The sequence below is a fragment of the Pleurodeles waltl genome, chromosome 3_1 (assembly GCF_031143425.1).
Source record: "Pleurodeles waltl isolate 20211129_DDA chromosome 3_1, aPleWal1.hap1.20221129, whole genome shotgun sequence".
NCBI classification, from domain to species: Eukaryota; Metazoa; Chordata; class Amphibia; order Caudata; family Salamandridae; genus Pleurodeles; species Pleurodeles waltl.
In genome coordinates this window covers 1,984,914,826-1,984,933,370 of record NC_090440.1, presented here as the reverse complement: position 1 = coordinate 1,984,933,370, position 18,545 = coordinate 1,984,914,826, and the positions used below count along the sequence as shown (strand labels likewise).

Below are 18,545 nucleotides of genomic sequence, written 5' to 3'. Positions count from 1 at the left end.
TTTCTCTCTTACATGCCTCCAAAACCCCTCTTCCTCTTTAAACTGATTATATAAATGATAAGATCCTTATTGACACATATGACAGGTAAGATGCTGGGTGCACAGAAGGTTTTGCGTCATATCCAGGTAATACAGAAACCACACTTTTGAATCACACAGGCCGAACCCTTGACCTAAAGAATGTGGCCTTTGTTGGGGTGTTCTCCCATTCAGGTACAGTCTGAAAAATCCATAAGAGATTAGCACTAAGGTTACTGAAGAGGAGAGTTCTCAACACAGACTGCCACTGCAGAAACAGCAAGGTGTAACGGGTAGCCAATAAACATCAAATGCCCTGCACAATACACATGGGATTAAATGTACTAAAGTGTTATGTGGGCATATGTGTGGTGCAAAGTGACACAAAGTCCCTGATTTAAGATAAGTGGTGCTGCACCCAGGGACACCTTCCTGCACATAAACATCATTCCCTGCAACACAGGCACCTTTGCACTGTGGCGCAAGGGTGCCTGTGTTGGCGCTAGACAGCTAATTTTAGTACCAATACTAGGGAAAACACAGGTGTGCGACGTATTCCTGTAAATATGGAGCACCCCTGTGTTTTTTTACATGTCGGAGTGCAACGCTGCCAAATTTGGCGCAGCTCAGCGCTCTGACATTTCCTTGTAAATGAGGCCCTAAGTGAGAGAAAACACAGGGCCATATTTATACTTTTTGACGCAAAACTGCGCTAACGCAGTTTTGCATCAAAAAAATTAGCGCCGGCTAACGCCATTCTGAAGCACCATGCGGGCGCCGTATTTAATCAATGACGTTAGCCGCCGGCGCTGCCTGGTGTGCGTTGAAAAAAACGACGTACACCAGGCAGCGCCGGCGTAGGGGGATATGGAGCTTGGCCGTGAAAAAATGGGGCAAGTCAGGCTGAGGCAAATTTTTCGCCTCAACCCGATTTGCGCCATTTTTTTCGACTCCCAACCCCCATAGAAATTACTCCTGTCTTAGCAAAGACAGGAGTCATGCCCCCTTGCCCAATGGCCATGCCCAGGGGACTTCTTTCCCCTGGGCATGGTCATTGGGCATAGTGGCATGTAGGGGGGCACAAATCAGGCCCCCCTATGCCACAAATAAAATAAAAAAATGACTTACCTGAACTTACCTTAATGTCCCTGGGATGGGTCCCTCCAGCCTTGGGTGTCCTCCTGGGGTGGGCAAGGGTGACAGGGGGTGTCCCTGGGGGCATGGGAGGGCACCTCTGGGCTCCTTCAGAGCCCACAGGTCCCTTAACGCCTGCCTTTTGCAGGCGCTAAAAAACGGCGCAAAAGCGGCCGTACGTAATTTTTTTTGACCCGCCCACTCCCGGGCGTGAATTTTGCCCGGCAGTGTAAATACGGCGCACATGCCTCGGAGTCAATTTTTTAGACGGGAGCGCCTACCTTGCATATCATTAACACAAAGTAGGTGTCCACGCTAAAAAATGACGCAAACTCCATGGACTTTGGCGCTAGACGCGTCTAACGCCAAAGTATAAATATGGAGTTTGTTTTGCGTCGGAATTGCGTCAAAAAAAACGACGCAATTCCGGCGCAAACGGAGTATAAAAATGCCCCACAATATTTTGTAAAATAACCAACATTGTTGAAGACTTTCACAAAAGAGAGGGAAAGAGTGTGTATGCTGTTTTGTCTGTGTGTATGTAAAAATTCCTGGTGAAATCCACCAGCCACCACACCATACCCGACTGAAAGCACCTGTACACAACTATTTTGCAGAAAATACATTTATTAGGGGGGCAACACCCCAAACACAACCCTGAAGTTACGCCCCTGGAGAGAAGGGCAAAACTGCATTGCACCACTTGTGCCCCCATATAAATGTTAGTAAATATTCTCCTTGATGTCTTTCTCCTTTATTGACTCATCATTCCTTTGGGATTGTAAGGAATACAGAATATTGACAATATAGAATTGCCATGCTCAGGATGTTCTACTTCTAAACTGCAGTCCATTTTCATATCAAAAGTAGGCCTTAACTTTGTGCCGCTCAACATTGTGACACCGACCTGAGGGTTAAGGTCAGCTATGCATAAGACACTGTCCGACCCAGTGGCATCATAAGCCCCTGTTTTAGCAGCCTAAGCGGGGTGATGTAGGCTGTAGAAACAGATTAGCTTTTTTATGAGCCTGTTCTGTCTGCAGCTCTACAGACAAAAACACTTAAAACAAAGGGAACACCATAACGGTGCAAAGTTAATCATAGTACAGGAGGCCCAGAAGGTGAAACGATGAGAAAAAGAGAGTGAGAGGAGCAAGATGGAAGAATGAAAGGAAGGACATATGAAAAGAAGGAAGGAACAGACAAAGAGGACGGTGAAATGTATGAAAGGATGAATGCAAGGGTGAAAGTACTGATGGATGTAAAACAACATTTTCATGGGTGGGTGAAAGAAAGATTGGCTAGAATGGTCAAAGACTGGATGAATGGAAACCTCAGTGGAAGGGTAAATGGATGAATGGGTGGGTTGAAATAATGGATGGTTGGATAAAAGGATGGATGAGCAGTTGAAGTGTGAGTGGAAAGATGGATGGAAGAATGTAGTCATGAAAGGGTGAATGAATACCATGGTATAAGGAGGATAGATTGAAAGGTGAAAGGATTGATGGATGGAATACTGGAAAGATAGACTGATGGTTGAATGGGTGGATCAAAGTCTTTATGGACAGACAGATGATGGGAGGAGACATGAAGGAACCTCTTCCAGAGTGGGGAGGGATTTCTCGCTTCACTCACCCAATGATATTCGGGGTATGGATCTAAGCGGGTGGAGTTTACATTTTCTGGCTAAGCATTTGGTTAGACCATTGGGTTACATATAAAGGTTTTGGAGGGGGCGTGATCTGCGTTACAGGTTTGTCTCTCTGGAACTGATTCCGTCTAGCCCTCCCTCTCAAATCAAACTTGCTGACACTGATGACAGGCTTTTGGATTACATTGAAGCTGACTGCTCTGTGGGAATAAAATGGTGACACCTTATGATGCTGATTGAAGATTCAATATTCCCACCCTGATCTCCTTATAAGGCCCTCTTCTTTCTGGTGCTACATACAAAAAATAAAAAAAATGTAATTATCAGCAGAGAGGTGATCTGGGTTGTCTCTAAGGAGATACATTTTATTGGGCGTGGTTTGTTCTTGCTGTGGGGGGGCACAATGGTATCTATATTTCTGTGAACAGCTTGATATCTATTTCAAAAGAAGACACAAAGAAAGTGTTCATTGACCGATGTACATATGTATGTTTGAGAGTTTTGCAGTGTGAACATATGTTACTTTACAAAGTACTTGCAGTACCTGTACACAGGAGCATCATTGCAGTATTATAAATGAAAAACATAGGGGCATATTTACAAGAAAGTGGTGCATCATAAATTGCGCCCCCTCCCCCCCCCCCCCGGCACCTAATAACACCATAGTTGTGCCGTTAGCACAATAGGGCCAATATTTTTGAAGCTATTGTGGCACTTTGCTACACTAGCGTCAAAAATGTTGATGCTCGTGCAGCAAAGCATAGGGAGGCCCACTGAATATAACGGGTACATCATTTTAACGCCTGTTCTGAGAAAGCGTTAAAAATTACAGGAAAAATGCCGCAGTCAAATGTGAATTTCACTGCACCATTTTTTCCAGGCCTCCCTTTGCCGGAACAACCCCCTTGCATACATTACGCCCAACGCAGGCCTAATGTGGTGCAAGGACCGCAAACAAATTTGTAAATATGGAGCTGCAGAAAAGTCACCTTAACGCCGCCATAACCGTAAAACAATTTCGCTGTGGTGGCGCTAAGGTGGCGCAAGAGGCTTGTAAATATGTCCCATAATTTCCCATTGTTTCCGTTATGTGCCATAATGGGTGATCGTATCACATAATAAAAGGCTCAAACAACGTCTTAAAAATATTTTAATATATCCTTCAAAGGAGGGGATCGAGAATGCTGTATATCCTCCTTGACAGTGGCTGTCTGCAGCACCACCCAGCTCTTTCGATGAGTAGAAAGAAGAGAGGAAGACCTCTGAATCCTGCTCTGGCCCTGCTCTGAGAGCGAACTGTTCGATCAATCTTGGCTGCTTCCGCCGAGGCCTCCAATGGCGGGCATCTCTCACGCTGGCGTGACCTTATTCCCGCCTCCCTCGGAGACTGAAGTGACGTCCGTGCGCGCGCTGGCCACGGTGGCGCTCCCGTCCTCCTCTCCTCCGCAGGGGTTGCGGCCGCAGCACATCAGCGCCAGCAGGCAGTTACGGAACTGTACGCAAGAAAAGATAGTCTGTTAGAGACAGCCGCACCAGGACACATACACGAGTATAACATTTTCCGTGCTAAAGAAGAGGGCGAAGAAAGCAATAGAAATGTTTGAGGATGCGCCTTTACGTAGCAAGGGTGACAGGTTCTAAAGGAAGCGAGGTAAGCAGGCCTTGCGATGCTTCCTCATTTCTTTAGTGACAGCCATTCATTTTGACACCTTGCACCCTGGCCTGACGCACTTGTCCCCTGGATTGACAGCAGTGCGCATATTCCACTAATAGCTGCCTCGCCCTCTGTGAGTGCCACTCAAAACTCGTGGGATGGGTTAAAAAAGATTTCTGTGAGTTTCCAAAATCTAGAAGGTGACATATGCAAATGAGCTGCCCTGCCCGCAATGAAGAGTCTGGCCTTTATTGCTTACTAAGCTCGGACTTGCGAAGGACGAGCTCCCACGTTTTTTTGGTCTCATAGCGTGCCATCAGAGAGAGTTCACCTATATCTATCAACCCAAAGAGCATGTTGAAGGGCACGCCAGGTCTCCTGTTCTTGATGGTTTGTAAAAGTGCATCCGTGGTTGTCCACTAATTAACTGCCTTTACTCATTTGACCGTGGTGGTGTCGATGTCTGGACACACCCCTACTCTTAAGGAGATGCAAAGTTGAAAGGCTTGAGATCCAAGAGTGAAGAATAGCATGCTCAACCGTTGCATCACACTTTCTATTCTCTGTCGAGACTGGCTATGAAGATAGGGGTTGTCTGACTGTCACTGTACCTGTGGATTTAATCCACATCCAATGAGGCAGTAACACATGCAGGATCTGTCAGTCAAAATTTCTTTATTCGGTTAATGGTAACCATAAAATATTTCATAAAAAAAGCATAGCCGATTTACATAAAAAAATGAAACATGCCTGTTAGTCCCTGATGTTAAAAAGGTTTACGAATATGTAATTCTTCTCTTGAACCATATAGCGCAATTAAAAAAAGGCACCATTAAGAAGCAAATTGATATTTCTTGCAGTTCATGTGAAAATAACAAGCCCTGGCAAAGCCCATATGTCTCGCTTTCAACATGGACACTATTGGCTTTCTCAATGTTTTTAGCCATGTTCTATAGCAGCCGCGCTGCTGTGCAGCATTGCTGAAAGCAAAAAAAAGCGCTATGACGTTGCTAGCTCTAAGATAATGATGTACAACTGTCAAGTAACACTGACAAAGTAAAAAATGAAAATTGAGCTATGACGCAGGCAGCGCTGGCCACGTCATATCACTTTCTATTGTGGGGGCGTAACACCAAGGGAGGGGTTATGGGTGCCAGTGCTGGCCATGTTATAGTACTTCGGGACAGGCAAATAACAAGAACTGCAGGGGCAGGTAAAACGGAGGGCGAAGCAATGGGGGCATGGGGACCTCAAGGAACACAAATGACGAGTACACGAGGGACCATGCAGGAACCATGCAGGAAAAGACATGAACTCTAGCCGAGTCTTTAGGCAAAAATAAAAAAGAGTCTGATTAAGGGAGCAGTGGAAGGACACAAGTTCTTGGGCCATGCTCATTGGGAATGGGCCACCACAAGAAGTAGAAGTGAATGGCAAATACGCCAACCTATAAAAAGCAAGCAAATTCGAATAACAATGGATGATCTCTAAACCCCTTAAATAAGAACATGTTTTTAAAGGAACAGCGCGTGCGTTGTGTCAGACTAGACCTAAAAAGCTGGTAAGATATAATGTTGGAAGCGATAGAGAGAGAAGGGTATTAAAAAATGTTTTTAAAAACTGGAGAACAAATTTGAAATAATGGATTAAAGAAGGAAGGTGGAAAAGAAGGAGAGCAGTCAGGGTGATGAAAGAATAAAGAAAATTAGAGACTATAAAAAGGAAGAGAGATTGCAGAGGTCAAAAGACAGTAAGCTTGTGGGAATATTGAGATGGCCAGGAAGCTAGAATAAAGGCAGTGAGATGGCCAGAAGCTGGACTAATTAAAGCAGTATGCATAAAAGGACATGAGAAAAGGGGGCGTGAGCTGGAAAAAAGACAAGCGGTGAAGTCACCCCAATTAAAGAAGTGAGTGGAGTGCTGGAAGAATGACATAGGAGAGGAGGATGGAAAATAAGTAGACGTAAGTGAGGTTAGAACAAGGTAGACAGTGTAGACAAATGAAAGAATGGAAGAGAGGTTGGAAGCCTTTAACCCCTTCCCCGCCACGGACGTAATGGTTACGTCCATGGCAGCGCCAGTGTGGCGCCATGGACGTAACCATTACGTCCTGAATGCTGCCCTCGGGAGAAGCGCTAGCGCTCCTCCCGAGGGCCGCCCCCCCACCCCCCTAGGTCAGGGCTGACAGGGGAATCCCTTCCCCTTCAACCCCCGACCCCCCCCCCACCCCCCCTGTGACGTCAGCACGCGAGCGCGCTGACAATCACACAACCTCCCCCATCGCGCTGGAAGCAGAGCTTCCAGCGCGATCGAAAGAGAAATGCTCAGCATTTCTCTTTCGATCACGTGGGGGAGGCCCGGAGGGGCTTCAAAGGGAAGGAAATGTATTTCCTTCCCTTTGAAGTCTCTCCGAGGGTTTCAAAAGCCGGATTGCTTGCAATCCGGCTTTTGAAACCCCACTAGACACCAGGGATTTTTTTTTTTCTATGAAATTGACAGAAGGGAGCGACCCCTTGGGCAAGGGTCGCTCCCAGGGGGTCATTTTTTTTTAAGGCCTTTTCTGCCCCCAGTGGGGGCAGAAACCTCTAGACACCAGGGATACTTTTTTTTGGTTTTTTTTTTTATTTGTTTTCTTTTGTTTTTTAGGTGTGGGATGCGACCCCTTAGGCAAGGGTCGCTCCCATAGGGGGAAATTATATTTAGGCCATTTCTGCCCCCTTTGGGGGCAGATTGGCTTATTTTTATGAGGCCAATCTGCCCCCAAGGGGGGCAGAAACCACTAGACACCAGGGAGTTTTTTTTGTTTGTTTGTTTTTCACGTAAGGGGAGCGACCCCTTAGGCAAGGGTCGTTCCCTTGGCGGGCAAATTTATTTTAGGCCATTTCTGCCCCCCATGGGGGCAGATCAGCCTATTTTTATTAGGCCGATCTGCCCCCACGGGGGGCAGAAACCACTAGGCACCAGGGATTTTTGTTGTTGTGTTTTACAGATGGGGAGCGTCCCCTTAGGCAAGGGTCGCTCCCCTGGAGGGGCAAATTGTATTTAGGCCATTTCTGCCCGCTTTGGGGGCAGATCGGCCGATTTTAGGTCAATCTGCCCCCAAGGGGGGCAGAAACCACTAGGCACCAGGGATCTTTTTTTTGCGCCGTCACGCAAGGGGAGCGACCTTGTAGGCAAGGGTCGCTCCCCGGGGGGGGTGAGGGGGGCAAATTTATTTTAGGCCATTTCTGCCCCCCCTGGGGGCAGATCGGCCTATTAGTATTAGGCCGATCTGCCCACAGGGGGGGCAGAAACCTCTAGGCGCCTGGGCAAATAGTTTTTTTTTTTTTTTTTTTTTGTTTGTTTGTTTTTTTAGAGATGGGGAGCGACGCATTAGGCAAGGGTCGCTCCCCTGGGGGGCAAATTGTATTTAGACCATTTCTGGCCCCTTTGGGGGCAGATTGGCCGATTGTAGGTCAATCTGCCCCCAAGGGGGGCAGAAACCACTAGGCACCAGGGATCTTTTTTTTGCGCCGTCACGCAAGGGGAGCGACCTTGTAGGCAAGGGTCGCTCCCCGGGGGGGGGGGTGAGGGGGGCAAATTTATTTTAGGCCATTTCTGCCCCCCCTGGGGGCAGATCGGCCTATTGGTATTAGGCCGATCTGCCCACAGGGGGGGCAGAAACCTCTAGGCGCCTGGGCAAATAGTTTTTTTGTGTTTTTTTTTTTTGTTTGTTTGTTTTTTTAGAGATGGGGAGCGACGCATTAGGCAAGGGCCGCTCCCCTGGGGGGGCAAATTGTATTTAGACCATTTCTGCCCCCTTTGGGGGCAGATTGGCCGATTGTAGGTCAATCTGCCCCCAATGGGGGCAGAAACCACTAGGCACCAGGGATCTTTTTTTTGCGGCGTCACGCAAGGGGAGCGACCTTGCAGGCAAGGGTCGCTCCCCGGGGGAGGGGTGGGGGGGCAAATTTATTTGAGGCCATTTCTGCCCCCCTGGGGGCAGATCGGCCTATTGGTATTAGGCCGATCTGCCCCTGGGGGGGGGCAGAAACCTTTAGGCGCCAGGGCAATTTATTTTTTGTGTGTTTTTTTTTTTTGTTTGTTTGTTTTTTTAGAGATGGGGAGCGACGCATTAGGCAAGGGTCGCTCCCCTGGGGGGCAAATTGTATTTAGACCATTTCTGCCCCCCTTGGGGGCAGATTGGCCGATTGTAGGTCAATCTGCCCCCAAGGGGGGCAGAAACCACTAGGCACCAGGGATCTTTTTTTTGCGCCGTCACGCAAGGGGAGCGACCTTGCAGGCAAGGGTCGCTCCCCGGGGGGGTTGGGGGGCAAATTTATTTTAGGCCATTTCTGCCCCCCCTGGGGGCAGATCGGCCTATTGGTATTAGGCCGATCTGCCCCCGGGGGGGCAGAAACCTCTAGGCACCAGGGCAAATTGTTTTTTTTGTGGTTTTTTTTGTTTGTTTGTTTGTTTTTGTAGAGATGGGGAGCGACCCATTAGGCAAGGGTCGCTCCCCTGGGGGGCAAATTGTATTTAGACCATTTCTGCCCCCCTTGGGGGCAGATTGGCCGATTGTAGGTCAATCTGCCCCAAGGGGGGCAGAAACCACTAGGCACCGGGGATTTTCTTTTTGGCACCAATGTCACGCAAGGGGGGGCGACCCCATAGGCAAGGGTCGCTCCCGGGGGGGCAGGGGGGTTGGGGGACAAATTTATTTTAGGCCATTTCTGCCCCCCCTGGGCCCGGCTGAGCTAGAGGCCAAAATCCACAGGTAGGCACTGTTTTCTATGAAAAAATGTGATGTGTCCACGTTGTGTTTTGGGCCATTTCCTGTTGCGGGCGCTAGGCCTACCCACACCAGTGAGGTATCATTTTTATCGGGAGGCTTGGGGGAACGCTAGGTGGAAGGAAATTTGTGGCTCCTCTCAGATTCCAGAACTTTCTGTCACTGAAATGTGAGGAAAACATGTTTTTTTAGCCAAATTTTGAGGTTTGCAAAGGATTCTGGGTAACAGAACCTGGTCAGAGCCCCACAATTCACCCCATCTTGGATTCCCCTGGGTTTCTAGTTTTCATAAATGCGCTGGTTTGCTAGGTTTCCCCAGGTGCCGGCTGAGCTAGAGGCCAAAATCCACAGGTAGGCCCTGTTTTCTATGAAAAAATGTTATGTGTCCAGGTTGTGTTTTGGGCCATTTCCTGTCGCGGGCGCTAGGCCTACCCACACAAGTGAGGTATCATTTTTATCGGGAGACTTGGGGGAACGCTGGGTGGAAGGAAATTTGTGGCTCCTCTTAGATTCCAGAACTTTCTGTCACCGAAATGTGAGGAACATGTGTTTTTTTAGCCAAATTTTGAGGTTTGCAAAGGATTCTGGGTAACAGAACCTGGTCCGAGCCCCGCAAGTCACCCCTCCTTGGATTCCCCTAGGTCTCTAGTTTTCAGAAATGCACAGGTTTGGTAGGTTTCCCTAGGTGCCGGCTGAGCTAGAGGCCAAACTCTACAGGTAGGCACTTCGCAAAAAACACCTCTGTTTTTTTCCATAATTTTGGATGTGTCCACGTTGCGCTTTGGGGTGTTTCCTGTCGCCGGCACTAGGCCTACCCACACAAGTGAGGTATCATTTTTATCGGGAGACTTGGGGGAACGCTGGGTGGAAGGAAATTTGTAGCTCCTCTCAGATTCCAGAACTTTCTGACACAGAAATGTGAGGAACATGTGTTTTTTTAGCCAAATTTTGAGGTTTGCAAAGGATTCTGGGCAACAGAACCTGGTCCGAGCCCCGCAAGTCACCCCTCCTTGGATTCCCCTAGGTCTCTAGTTTTCAGAAATGCACAGGTTTGGTAGGTTTCCCTAGGTGCCGGCTGAGCTAGAGGCCAAAATCTACAGGTAGGCACTTCGCAAAAAACACCTCTGTTTTTTTCCAAAATTTAGGATGTGTCCACGTTGCGCTTTGGGGTGTTTCCTGTCGCCGGCGCTAGGCCTACCCACGCAAGTGAGGTATCATTTTTATCGGGAGACTTGGGGGAACGCTGGGTGGAAGGAAATTTGTAGCTCCTCTCAGATTCCAGAACTTTCTGACACAGAAATGTGAGGAACATGTGTTTTTTTAGCCAAATTTTGAGGTTTGCAAAGGATTCTGGGTAACAGAACCTGGTCCGAGCCCCGCAAGTCACCCCTCCTTGGATTCCCCTAGGTCTCTAGTTTTCAGAAATGCACAGGTTTGGTAGGTTTCCCTAGGTGCCTGCTGAGCTAGAGGCCAAACTCTACAGGTAGGCACTTCGCAAAAAACACCTCTGTTTTTTTCCAAAATTTAGGATGTGTCCACGTTGCGCTTTGGGGTGTTTCCTGTCGCCGGCACTAGGCCTACCCACACAAGTGAGGTATCATTTTTATCGGGAGACTTGGGGGAACGCTGGGTGGAAGGAAATTTGTAGCTCCTCTCAGATTCCAGAACTTTCTGACACAGAAATGTGAGGAACATGTGTTTTTTTAGCCAAATTTTGAGGTTTGCAAAGGATTCTGGGTAACAGAACCTGGTCCGAGCCCCGCAAGTCACCCCTCCTTGGATTCCCCTAGGTCTCTAGTTTTCAGAAATGCACAGGTTTGGTAGGTTTCCCTAGGGGCCGGCTGAGCTAGAGGCCAAAATCTACAGGTAGGCACTTCGCAAAAAACACCTCTGTTTTTTTCCAAAATTTAGGATGTGTCCACGTTGCGCTTTGGGGTGTTTCCTGTCGCCGGCGCTAGGCCTACCCACGCAAGTGAGGTATCATTTTTATCGGGAGACTTGGGGGAACGCTGGGTGGAAGGAAATTTGTAGCTCCTCTCAGATTCCAGAACTTTCTGCCACAGAAATGTGAGGAACATGTGTTTTTTTAGCCAAATTTTGAGGTTTGCAAAGGATTCTGGGTAACAGAACCTGGTCCGAGCCCCGCAAGTCACCCCTCCTTGGATTCCCCTAGGTCTCTAGTTTTCAGAAATGCACAGGTTTGGTAGGTTTCCCTAGGTGCCGGCTGAGCTAGAGGCCAAAATCTACAGGTAGGCACTTCGCAAAAAACACCTCTGTTTTTTTCCAAAATTTAGGATGTGTCCACGTTGCGCTTTGGGGTGTTTCCTGTCGCCGGCACTAGGCCTACCCACACAAGTGAGGTATCATTTTTATCGGGAGACTTGGGGCAACGCTGGGTGGAAGGAAATTTGTGGCTCCTCTCAGATTCCAGAACTTTCAGACACAGAAATGTGAGGAACATGTGTTTTTTTAGCCAAATTTTGAGGTTTGCAAAGGATTCTGGGTAACAGAACCTGGTCCGAGCCCCGCAAGTCACCCCTCCTTGGATTCCCCTAGGTCTCTAGTTTTCAGAAATGCACAGGTTTGGTAGGTTTCCCTAGGTGCCGGCTGAGCTAGAGGCCAAAATCTACAGGTAGGCACTTCGCAAAAATCACCTCTGTTGTCTTCCAAAAATTTGGATGTGTCCACGTTGCGCTTTGGGGCATTTCCTGTTGCGGGCGCTAGGCCTACCCACACAAGTGAGGTATCATTTTTATCGGGAGACTTGGGGGAACGCTGGGTGAAAGGACATTTGTGGCTCCTCTCAGATTCCAGATCTTTCTGCCACAGAAATGTGAGGAACATGTGTTTTTTTTAGCCAAATTTTGAGGTTTGCAAAGGATTCTGGGTAACAGAACCTGATCCGAGCCCCGCTAGTCACCCCTCCTTGGATTCCCCTAGGTCTCTAGTTTTCAGAAATGCACAGGTTTGGTAGGTTTCCCTAGGTGCCGGCTGAGCTAGAGGCCAAAATCTACAGGTAGGCACTTCGCAAAAAACACCTCTGTTGTCTTCCAAAATTTTGGATGTGTCCACGTTACGCTTTGGGGCGTTTCCTGTCGCGGGCGCTAGGCCTACCCACACAAGTGAGGTATCATTTTTATCGGGAGACTTGGGGGAACATAGATTAGCAAAACAAGTGTTATTGCCCCTTGTCTTTCTCTACATTTTTTCCTTCCAAATATAGGAGAGTGTGTAAAAAAGACATCTATTTGAGAAAAGCCCTGTAATTCACATGCTAGTATGGTCACCCCGGAATTCAGAGATGTGCAAATAACCACTGCTCCTCAACACCTTATCTTGTGCCCTTTTTGGAAATACAAAGGTTTTCTTGATAGCAATTTTTTACTCTTTATATTTCAGCAAATGAATTGCTGTATACCCGTTATAGAATGAAAACGCACGTCAGGGTGCAGCTCATTTATTGTCTCTGGGTTCCTCGGGTTCTTGATGAACCTACAAGCCCTATATATCCCCGCAACCAGAGGAGTCCAGCAGACGTAACGGTATATTGCTTTCGATAATCTGACATTGCAGGGAAAAGTTACAGAGTAAAACGTAGAGAAACATTTATGTTTTTTTCACCTAAATTTCAATATTTTTCTTTTTCAGTTGTTATTTTCTGTAGGAAACCCTTGTAGGATCTACACAAATGACCCCTTGCTGAATTCAGAATTTTGTCTAGGTTTCAGAAATGTTTAGGTTTCTGGGATCCAGCATTGGTTTCATGCCCATTTCTGTCACTGACTGGAAGGAGGCTGAAAGCACAAAAAATTGCAAAAATGGGGTATGTCCCAGAAAAATGCCAAAATTGTGTTGAAAAATTGGGTTTTCTGATTCAAGTCTGCCTGTTCCTGAAAGCTGGGAAGCTGCTGAGTTTAGCACCGCAAACCCTTTGTTGATGCCATTTTCAGGGGAAAAACCACAAGCCTTCTTCTGCAGCCACTTTTTCCAATTTGTTTGAAAATAACAAAATTTTCCCTGTATTTTGGCCAATTTCTTGGCCTCTTTCAGGGGAACCCACAAAGTCTGGGTACCTCCAGAATCCCTAGGATGTTGGAAAAAAAGGACGCAAATTTGGCTTGGTTAGCTTATGTGGACAAAAAGTTATGCGGGCCTAAGCGCGAACTGCCCCAAATAGGCAAAAAAAGGCCTGGCACAGGAGGGGGAAAAGGCCTGGCAGCGAAGTGGTTAAGAAAGAAAGGAAGGAAGAAGAAGCACAAACGATGGAAGAGGTGAAAAGAAAGCTTTGAAGGCTGGGATAAAGAAGGAGAAAGTGCAGGAAAAAAAGTAGGAACAAGTTCAGGAGCCTGGAAGAAAGGCAGGGAGAAGACAGGAGGTGGAAAAAGGCAGAGAGAGAAAAGTATGGCAAGCATAGGATGGTTGAAGAAATTATCAAAGAGGAGAGACGTTCTAAAGAAAGGAAAATAGCGCAGGATGCTGGAGGAAAATGGATAAAGCATGGCAGGTTGGAAGAAAGAGCTCACTATTTCTGGAGAAATGGAGAAGAGAATGCAGGACAGTAGAAGAAAGGTGAAAATGGCAGGAGGCTAGACTAAACGAGGAGATAATTTAAAAGAAAGGAGGAGAGAGGTCTGAAAAGGAGAACACGGGGCAGAAGGCATGAGGAGAGAAGTCAGGATTCTGGGGAAGTCAAGAGGAGCAGGACCGAAGGCTGAAAAAAAGGGGAAAGTGGACCAAAGGCTGAATGACCGAAGGCAACACGACCTGAGGTCAATGGCAGATGTGAGAGTCAGTGGATTTTCCGGCACCTGGAAGACACGGCGAGAGAGCACAGTTATGAAGCTGATATAAAATAAGGAGACTGTCCTGGAGATAGAAAGAAGGGAAAGTCATGAGCTTGTAGAAAAGGAGGAAAGAGCAAGGAGATGCAAGAAGTGCCTGGGGCTGTGGAAGATTTTGGGGGAGTTTTTTCAAGTGATCCAGTGACAGGTGGTTGCAGTTCAACCTTTTGTCCGTGGCCACAAATGGACGCCATTTCAGTCAGTGACTTTCCTGACTTTCTTCACTGGCACCCCCAAGCTGTGGGGAGCCTTGCGGAGGAGGAACTGCTGCCTGCACCCCTGACGGTGCAGTCATCCATGCATACACGAGGCCGGCTGAGGCAGAAGATCTGACTGAGCTCGCCATGGCCAGTATTGCCAAGTCAGGGGTTTATTTTGAGGAAAACACCCCTTCAGCTCCCATCTATTGACAAGACATGGAGGTGGCCAAGACATAGAATGCTTTTGAGTTGTCGCTTGCTGTTTTCTGGTGAAGATAGATGGTGCGTTCGGAGAGAAAATCACACAATTAACAACATACACTTTTGGAAGACCTTTGACAGATCTACATGGTTCCCTGCTCTTCACAGGCCTTGAGGATCATATCTTGGTCTAACGTTGAAGGGTTAGTAGGTGATTCATTTGTGTTGTGACTGATGGTTAAATACTTCGCTACACCGTCACCCACTGTCCCGCTTACTCAATCCAGAGACCTGAATTGTGCCACCTCCTGACTTGCCGCATAAATCAACAAACATAAATCTCCAAGAGCTTTACTCTTGTAGGAGATGTTTTAGCAAAGGGTAACATTGTGTGTACATGGAGAAATGCACTGATACATTAAGGCGATAGTCTCCTCCTACTGTAACAGAGAAAAACACAGACTCAGCAGATATAGACATAGTGCAATTTGGGGAGGTAGCTCAGTACTTTAAGCACAGGCTGTCGAGCTCTTTATGCTAGCTACACTTAAAAGGGTGGTATCCCTATAGATGTGCTCTGCCTTTTATGATCCCCCGTTCGATAAAACAACCATGCAGTATGGCTACGTATAATAATGGATTTTATTTATGGAGCTTCTTATATGCAGGAAAATCTCTATATATAGTATATTTGATCCATATCAGTATATTGTTGTCATCATTGGTAGTTCTAGTGTACTCGCCAAATCTATCTGACCTTGCGAAATTAGAGGGGGGTTTTGCACCCTGTAGATCTGGGCAAAGAGGAACTGCAAAGGATTGAGCAGAAATAAATCTACCATCAACACCTGACTTCTTGACCCTGGCCCCATTAAATTGGTAAGACATGCTGGAACAAAAGGAGCGAGAGGAAGTGTTCTGTACTAGTTTGACGTGCAGAACGTAGAACAACCCGAACTAATAAGCACTGTCTGTAGCACAGCCATAAGCCACTTTACTGTGCTGGTCAAAGGTAGCAAAATAAGCTACTGGAAATGTGGTCTTATCTCAAAAACGCAGGTAAAAAGTCCAGCATCTGCATTCTCAACATGTTAATTACTTGCAAAAGATAAAATAATTTTGATCCAAACTCCATAATCAGCTGCTATAGAGGAGACAATGCAAACTTCATAATAATTAGCTCTTATAGGAGGACACAGAACATCGATAGCACTGTTACAGGCTGATCCCTAAATACCTCTCTACATGCACACACAAGTACAGAATGAACATCACACTTTCTAACCCTCTAATATAAAGGTTTACATTTACAGAGGCAGTAACACAGGGAGGGCCTGACTCCTTCATTCTCCTTCAACGACTGATGGATTAGAAATGGATCATGGGCTGAGAGCGGGGTTCGACCCCCTACAAGCCCATACAGTCTCAGATGAGTCCACTCTTAGGCAATACCCGTGCCCTTTTTAGGTCTGGCCTAGAGTCTGTGTTAGTTGTTTTGCTGCCTCTTGACATAAAACAAATAAATACATAAAAAGTACATTCATATAGGGGCTGTGGGGTAGCCCTTTTCATCCATTCATCTGTTCAACTGTCTTTCATATAACAAGTGTGCCAACCTACTTTAGCTACTGGCTCCTGTTCCGTGAGTGACAAAACTTTTCCTGCTCACGTGTGCACATCCGCCTGAAAAGACGTATACTGTACTTCAGTGCCTAGGCTGGTGATGCAATAGCCTAATTTGCCAATGTTTTTTTCCTTCAATTCTTTATCATTTTTTAAAATCGTTTTAGTCATTCGTTTGTGTTTAAATTATGTCTTCAGGTAATAGTAATTCAAGGCCAAAGGGTACTTTTTGCACCAGTAAGAATCACACATTCCTGTGGTGTGCATAAAAAATAAGACATCTTGCTACCACATTTTCTCTGTGCACGGAGTGATATTTCACCTAAATGTGATTTCGCTGTCCTGCTGACTTTGCACCTATGTTTGTTCAAATAATGTGATTTTTGCTTCTAAATGTGTTTTGCATCCAGAAGTGTCTCAGCACATATGCTGATATTTTCCTAAGGGCGATGTAGCAAATAAATGAACGTTTACACCTAAATGCGTTTCACACCTAAATGTGTTTCCATACTCGAGCTGATAATGCACGTTAAAGGCATTTTCACCTAAAGCTGATTTTGTACACAAAAGTGACTTTTCTCCTGAAAGTGTTTCCACAGTTCTGTAAAAGTTACACTACAGCTATATTGCACCTAATTGTGATTTTGCACCTAAATGTTTTAATCTTACCATATGTGATGTTTGTTCATAAGTGTGATACAGCATCATGCTTACTTTCTACAAAGTATGATTTTGCATCAAAAGGTGATTTTGCACCTAAGTGTGATTTGTTATCCTAAATGTTTCCACGCTCATGATGATGTTGCACCACAGGTGATGTTGCACCACAATTTGTTGGTAAGTAAATGTGAGGTCATATTGGTGAATTTTTTTAAAACCTAATGCGACATCGTATCACTACTTGTTCTTATGTATTTAACAATACCTAAATGTTACATATTGAATGTGCTTCTCAAAGTGGATTTCCTAAACTGTTTTGCATGATCTTATTGTAAAACAAAGAAAGCATCATAGCAGATGATACTCCAGGATGCATATAACAGCGCAAAAGAGATCCTATTTCCACTAGCCTTTCAAAAACTATTCCCAAACAGTGGCAAATGTCCCAGGGTCTCAGAGAGCAAAAAAACATTATTGGAAAAACATAGTATAGGAGATTACTATCATCTGAATGTGAACTACACATCACCCTGTATGATAATGGGAAGGTCATGATCCAATCCTTGGGTATCAACGTCAATTGCCTCACTAAACTGCCCCTTCTCCATTCACCCTATCTCCAGATTGACACCCACACAGCCCTTTGAAAGTGAACCCAGGCAACACAATGTCAGCATAACACAAAACAGTTGTGACCACAACCTGGCATAACAAAGCTACTCATGCACTGACACATCGGGACACTGAGAAGCATCAAACCCACTGCTTTTCTGATAGACACCAGTGCCCCTTGATGCAGCCTTGTTCTGTCAAGCAACATCCCAGCCCAGTCTTGCTGCAGCAAAATGGCAGCACACAAACTAACCCTCCACAGAAGGACTCGGCCTCCCAGAGGTATGATTTACATGAGAGGTGGGTTTGCTCTCCTCACACCTTCTTACAGCCATTTACTACTGAGTAAAGTAGACACCTCTTAACCATTCCCCAAAATGAACTGCATGATATCACACCGAGGTTGGATCATCTGCAAGAGACAATACAATATGCCTCGTTTCGTTTTTTTACGGCGGGAGCCCATCCAAACCCAACGGTACATCAGCATCTTTTAGACATCATGGTTTTTGGCAGCAAAGCCTCTGCTGACTTCCCATCGGAAACCTGTGACCGTGACCCATCGCCACATCAGAAGGCCCAGCGTATTTAGGGGCAGTCTTTCCATCTTGTATTTTTCTGTTCCTATTTTGGAACAAAAGAAAAGGAATGGCAGTGCTGAGCACGGAACTACACAAATGACACCCTACATGAGCTGGTAGAAAATTTTAAAGAAAATAATGCTTCTTGGTTTTTTCAGAATAGACTCTCGCTTTTCGGAGGGTTGTTTCTGAAAAATAAATAAGTTTGTTTTCTTAACAAAGCCAAAACAATAGGGATCTTCTCGGAAAATTGCTTTGCATTCTGTGCAACCACCGCACCAGCTGATGCACGGAAGGCAGCAGGATCTCTGCCAGGCATTCTGGGATATCATATTGTGATGGCCTCCCCTAACCTGGTAGGCTGCTGTTTTTGTATTCCCTAAGGGGCCTATTTATGAGCAAGTTTGGTTGCTCTTGCACCAATCAACGTGGTGCAAGAGTGACGCAAACCTTTCATGTGACTTATGAAGCCATGCAGGGCCACTTTGCGTTGCCCTGAGTGGCTTCATAAATCTAAAGCAAAGCAACGCAGAGCAAATTGCTGCAATGCCTTTTCCTACCCTGGGAAGGCATTCCATGTGCATTGCGTGGGTGTTCCC

General features: G+C 46.3%; 1 protein-coding gene across 1 annotated transcript in view; it reads right to left on the bottom strand.

Moving 5' to 3' along the window:
• Positions 1-4,001: 4,001 nt before the first annotated feature.
• LOC138285892 (pinopsin-like) overlaps positions 4,002-18,545 on the bottom strand; it is a 115,910-nt gene continuing 101,366 nt past the window's right edge. Inside the window, exon 5 of the mRNA XM_069226396.1 lies at positions 4,002-4,296. Coding sequence (XP_069082497.1) covers positions 4,153-4,296 — 144 coding nt within the window. The 3' untranslated portion in view covers positions 4,002-4,152. The remainder of the gene's footprint in view (positions 4,297-18,545) is intronic.